The sequence below is a fragment of the Aphidius gifuensis genome, linkage group LG5, assembly GCF_014905175.1.
Source record: "Aphidius gifuensis isolate YNYX2018 linkage group LG5, ASM1490517v1, whole genome shotgun sequence".
Taxonomy (NCBI): domain Eukaryota; kingdom Metazoa; phylum Arthropoda; class Insecta; order Hymenoptera; family Braconidae; genus Aphidius; species Aphidius gifuensis.
The window spans coordinates 11185257-11190955 of record NC_057792.1 but is presented as its reverse complement, the minus strand read 5'-3'; the positions used below and the strand labels follow the sequence as shown (position 1 = coordinate 11190955).

The window sequence follows — 5699 nt, the reverse complement described above, 5'->3', positions numbered from 1 at the left end:
GTTACCAGTAGAGTAGACATAAGCATCGTGCCGTAGAACTTATTAAGCAATTAGTTTTAAATGTTTGGGGATATTCCGATATCCGAGACAACATGTTTTACGGGAAAAATACGTAAAAAATCCTTCGAATGCGCAAAGTGGTTAAAAATGGAGTTGAAATATGAAAAAAATGGCTATTTATCGGTTATATATCGTATAGTTATTGAAATAACGATGAATTTTCAAATCTAATAATGGCAATCAACAGAGCTCGTCGAGCAGAAAAAAATGTCTTTAAAAAAATTTCGATATCTCAAATAGTTTTCGAGTTATAATAATTTAAATATTTTGATATAGTGATTTTTTTTTTTTTTTTTTTTCAAATATACTAATGGCAAATGATAAGACTCGTCAAGTAGAAAAAAAAAGTCTACATAAAAACTTCGATATCTCGAATAGTTTTCGAGTTATAACATGTTTAAAATTTCGATATATTATATATTTTTTTTTTTTTTATTTTAATAAAGGCAATCGATAAAACTCACCAAGCTAAAAAAAAAGCCCAAATAAAAATTTCTTATTAGAGTCTTATCGTTTGCCATTAGTATATTTGAAAAGAAAAAAAAAATCACTATATCAAAATATTTAAATCATTATAACTCGAAAACTATTTGAGATATCATAATTTTTTTAAAGACATTTTTTTTTGCTCGACGAGCTCTATTGATTGCCATTATTAAATTTGAGAATTAATCGTTATTTCAATAACTATACGATATATAACCGATAAATAGCCGTTTTTTTCATATTTCAACTCCATTTTTAACCACTTTGCGCATTCGTAGGAATTTTTTCCGTATTTTTCCCGTAATCCTGAGGAAATTTCCTATAAGAAACTGACAAAAAAGCATGTTGTCTTCGATATCGGAATCTTGCCCAACTTACTATCAAATAGAATCATAAATTAATTTATACAGTTGTTGCTTATGAAGTGTTGGCTATTTGGAACGTGTAATTTTGATTAATCAATTACAATTACAATAACAATCTGAAAATCTGGGAAATTACATAGAGAATTTCATCACTTTTGTCGTTCTTTCTGTTTCTATCTTGATATACCGAATCGAACGAGGTTTTGGAACGTACCTCTGTGAATTTTTTTTTTTTTTTTTTTTTTTATTAATAAAAAAAAAGAAAAGGGATCAGACTATCGTCTATACACCCACAGTAGTTACATAGATATACACTTTTACATATATACAGCTTATTCTATTCAGTTTTTTTTTTTTTTTTTTTTAAATAATTACATTAATTGCAACAAAAAATATAGAAACATTTTTCTCTCTTTTTTTTTTTTTTTTAAACAAAATAACTTATTAAATACATTTATCTCTTTTATTTTTTTTTTTTTTTTTTTTTTTTTTTACAATTATTATTAAGCTAAAATCTAATTTCGATTGATTTATCTTTTTTTTTTTTTTTTTTTTTTTTAAATACATTTTTTAATGCTGTTGATAAAACTGGCCACGTTGATAATATCAGTCTCATTCATGTTGGATAGAATTGCCTCAATTTGAAAAGGCGGAAATTTTTTATTTTCTTTGATTTACGTAATTATTACATTGAAAAAATATGTGGTTTAAATTCTCTTCAGAGGTACCACAATCACATGTGGAATCATTTTTAATTTTTTTAATAATTTTATAATCAATTTTATCCTCACCAGGTGCAGAATCAGTTCTTGTGTTAGAAATTGCATAATCAAGTTCATCTATTGTAAATTCATGATCTAAAAATGGATCCATTTGATTATGTTCATTAATAACTATTGGAGCAGGTCTTGTTGTTGAAGGACATAATGAGTCAATAGCAGAGTTGACAATATTGCTCATACTTTCGTTGTATTCATTTGGACAATCTTTTTTGTTCCATTGGATTTTAAATGCCTTCATTTTGCTCCAAATATACTTTGGATTGGTATGCATAGTTAACGAGTCTAAAAATTCAGTTTTTTTTAAAACTTTAATTTTTTTAAGACCTGATGATGTTATTTGTTCAACCTCTCGATATATTTTATAATTTTCTTCATTTGGGTATTCTTTCAGACGTTTAAAACTTGCTCTACGTAACCTTATCAGTTTTTCACAATTATTATCCCACCATGGTGCACCATTGTTGGGTTTATTATTATTTTTTTTATATAAATTATTGGTGTTATTGTTATTGATATTTTTATTTGATCTTCTTGGTGTGTTGAAACAGTCAACAATAGCAGATGTTAAGGTAGTATATTTAACTTGCATAGGTATTGATGTATTAAATATAAGATCATTTAAATCATTTTTTTTCTTTTTAAATTTTTCTTCCACTACTTCCCAATCAGTCTTTGCATTATGTAGTCTTTCAGCAGCTCTATTTATGATTTTTCCTTCTATTTTTTCATTTATATTAATAAAAATTGGATAATGGTCACTGCCCCATGTCTCATCATTGACATCCTAATTAAAAGACGTGATTGATGAACATTCAATCATGGCAATATCAATTGCTGATTCTGTATAATATTGACGAGATTTAAATGTTTTTTTTCCTTGATTTAAAATGTACAAATTTGTATCTTCAATAGCATTGAATATTCTTGTTCCTTGTGTGTCTATATTGTCATCTCCCCATAGGTGGTGATGGGCATTTAAATCACCAACAACGAGGATTTTTTTATTGTCAAATTAAGAAAGAAATTTTTTCCAGCTATTTTGATTGATATTTTTATCAGGTGCTCTATAACAAGACATTATAATTAATTTATCATTATCAATAAATATCTCAATTGTACACAACTCAATATCACCATCACAATCATTTAAATTATATACTCTTTGATATTTAATTCCATTTCTCACTAATATGGCAACACCTCCTCCTCTTGCTTGTGTTCTATCTTTTCTTATAATATCAAATCCTTTAACATAAATTTTATCTTTATTTTTAAGCCAAGTTTCAGACAACAACATAATATCAAAATTATCAGAACGACGTTGAATTTCGGGTAATTTTTTCATCAAGCTTTGGCAATTCCATTGAAGAATCCTCACTTGTTTATTGTTGTGTATTACTGCCATTGTTTTTAGATTTATTGTTATATGACTTGATAATTTTATCTTTCGTTATTCTTGGTTTATTTGTTGAACTTGTTGCTGTATCTTCTTTGGGCCAAGTAATTCACTTGATGGAATGGTCTTTTGGTATGTTGGTGGATTTATTGGTGTTTCATTTATTATATTATCTTGAGTATTTGTTTTATTTTCTGTTTGCAGCAGCTCTTCTAATTTAATATGTTGAGTTACTGTTTTCCATAATCTTGACATAAAAGTTTCAGCATTTGGTACAATTTTCATTGCTTGTATAAGTTCTTTCATTTGTTCTTGTACATAAATTTTGTCTTTATTATTTGTGTTGTCTGATTCATTTAGAGTGTTATTTGTCATATTTATATTTAAAGATTTACTCCATTGTGATTCTGTTTGACTGCTAAAAGCTGGTTTATAGTTAGTACTTATATTTGGATTTGTTTTTTCTTTAAGAAAAGGAAAATTTTCGTTAGTTTTCATTGGTGTATCTTGAACATTTTGATATTTTTTTAACATCTTTTTTGCTTCTAACGAATTTTATTAATTTCTTTGGATTCTTGAACCTTTACACATGAGTTATCTAATGTTTTATGTGGACCACCACAATTGATACAATTTGACACATTTTGGCATGTACCATGTACTTGTTTACCACAGTTTAAACATTTTGCTTCTGGTGCTGTACAAAATTTAATTGAATAATATAGCTTACCACATTTAAAACATTGTCTGATACTTTGAATGTATGGTTGAAAGCTCAGTTTGGCTCTCCACATGTTAATGTCACGAGGAAGTTCACGACTTCTTATCGTAACACATACTGATTCAGTTGGTACTAGTTCTTTTTTTTGATTTTTTCTTTGTAGACGATAAATATCTTGAATTTCAATTCTGCCATTATCAATCATTAAATCTTTTTTAAGTTCATCTTTAGTAATGTCAGTTGGTATGTCTCGTATGACAATTTTTCTAAATAACAATTCTTGGGTTATAAATGCTCGATAGCCTTTCTCAGCAACTCGTTGGTCAGTCAGTAACAAATTTGCTGTGTATTTAGAATCAAAGGTAACTTTCCAAGTCCATTTATTATTCTCGTTACTAATTGCCTTGTATTGAAGACACAGTGTTTTCATCAAACGACATATTTCTAATATAGAAATTGGTTTTTCAGTTCTTTCTTTCTTTTTAATAAAAAAAATATATGGACCTTTGTCATGTTGACTGTATTTCCATATATCAGCTTTTGTATTTTCAGATTTACTTGACGAGGTTGTCGGTTCACTTTGTACATTTTTAACTTTTTTACCATTATCAGTGTTGTTAGTTATTTCAGGTGATCTTTGTCTTTTACTAGAATAAATACCTTTACTCTCGTTAGTCAAATTACGTAACATAGACTGTGTATCTTCATTTGGATCAATCTCATTGTACTCCATATTTTCAGTGTTTTGTTTACCATCACCGGCCTGTGACGGCATGGTGAGGTTATGTTGGCGTAACCAACCTTTTATTTGATAGTAGACACCTATTCACTGTTACTCCAATAATTATTTTGATTTTACTAATTGCGACTAATAGTGTCTCAGCGAGTGAGAGGCAGTAGTAAACGATTTTTCAATTGCCGCACCCGTATTCACGGGGCAAAATTGTTCTCATTAGGGCTTTTTTTTTCCGCTGATGGCGCTAAACAAAATTTTTTTTATATAGATTTCATATAGAAAAGCTTCACAAACGCTACCATCGGAAAAAAAACGCCCTAATGAGAACATCCTCTGAATACGGGTGCCGAAATGAAGGTCGGCGGAGATTGAGAATACTCATTTGTCGTCATTGGTCGTCATTCACGACTTATGAAGTCAAATGGTGTCTCAGCGAGTAAGAGGCGGTAGTAAACGATTTTTCAATTGCCAAAATGAAGGTCGGCGGAGATTGAGAATACTCATTTGTCGTCATTGGTCGTCATTGACGTCTAATGAAGTCAAAATGGTGTCTCAGCGAGTGAGAGGCGGTAGTAAACGATTTTTCAATTGCCGAAATGAAGGACGGTGGAGATTGAGAATACTCATTTGTCGTCATTGGTCGTCATTCACGTCTAATGAATTCAAAATGGTGTCTCAGCGAGTGAGTGGCGGTAGTAAACGATTTTTAAATTGCCGAAATGAAGGACGGCAGAGATTGAGAATACTCATTTGTCGTCATTGGTCGTCATCCACGTCTAATGAAGTCAAATGGTGTCTCAGCGAGTGAGAGGCGGTAGTAAACGATTTTTCAATTGCCGAAATGAAGGACGGCGGAGATTGAGAATAATCATTTAACGATATTTTAAAGAAATTAAGTGAAGAAATTGATGGAAGATTACTCATCAATTCATTTGGCTACATCCTCTCTATAGCAACATTTGCCAATAAATTTTTATTTTATTAATTATAGGAAATATAGCTAGGGAATCAAAGTAGACAAAAAAATTAATCAGTAATCTTCATTAATTTCTTTAAATTAATTAGTAGTTTCTATGGAAATTCTGACAGTTGTATAGTGCTCCATTTAGTGTTTTCCATAGTATGTTTGTTGTGCGCATTGTAAAACAAAAAC

The 5699-nt window shown here is 29.5% G+C and overlaps 1 protein-coding gene across 1 annotated transcript; it reads right to left on the bottom strand.

Moving 5' to 3' along the window:
- Window positions 1–3634: 3634 nt before the first annotated feature.
- Window positions 3635–4585, bottom strand: LOC122856370. Its single transcript, XM_044158049.1, has one exon. It carries the CDS (start codon window positions 4583–4585, stop codon window positions 3635–3637), a length of 951 nt encoding a protein of 316 aa, XP_044013984.1.
- Between the last annotated feature and the right edge of the window lie 1114 nt (window positions 4586–5699).

Coding starts and splice junctions, on each gene's coding strand:
- LOC122856370 (XM_044158049.1), bottom strand. CDS start 4,585: ATGCCGTCACAGGCCGGTGATGGTAAACAAAACACTGAAAATATGGAG.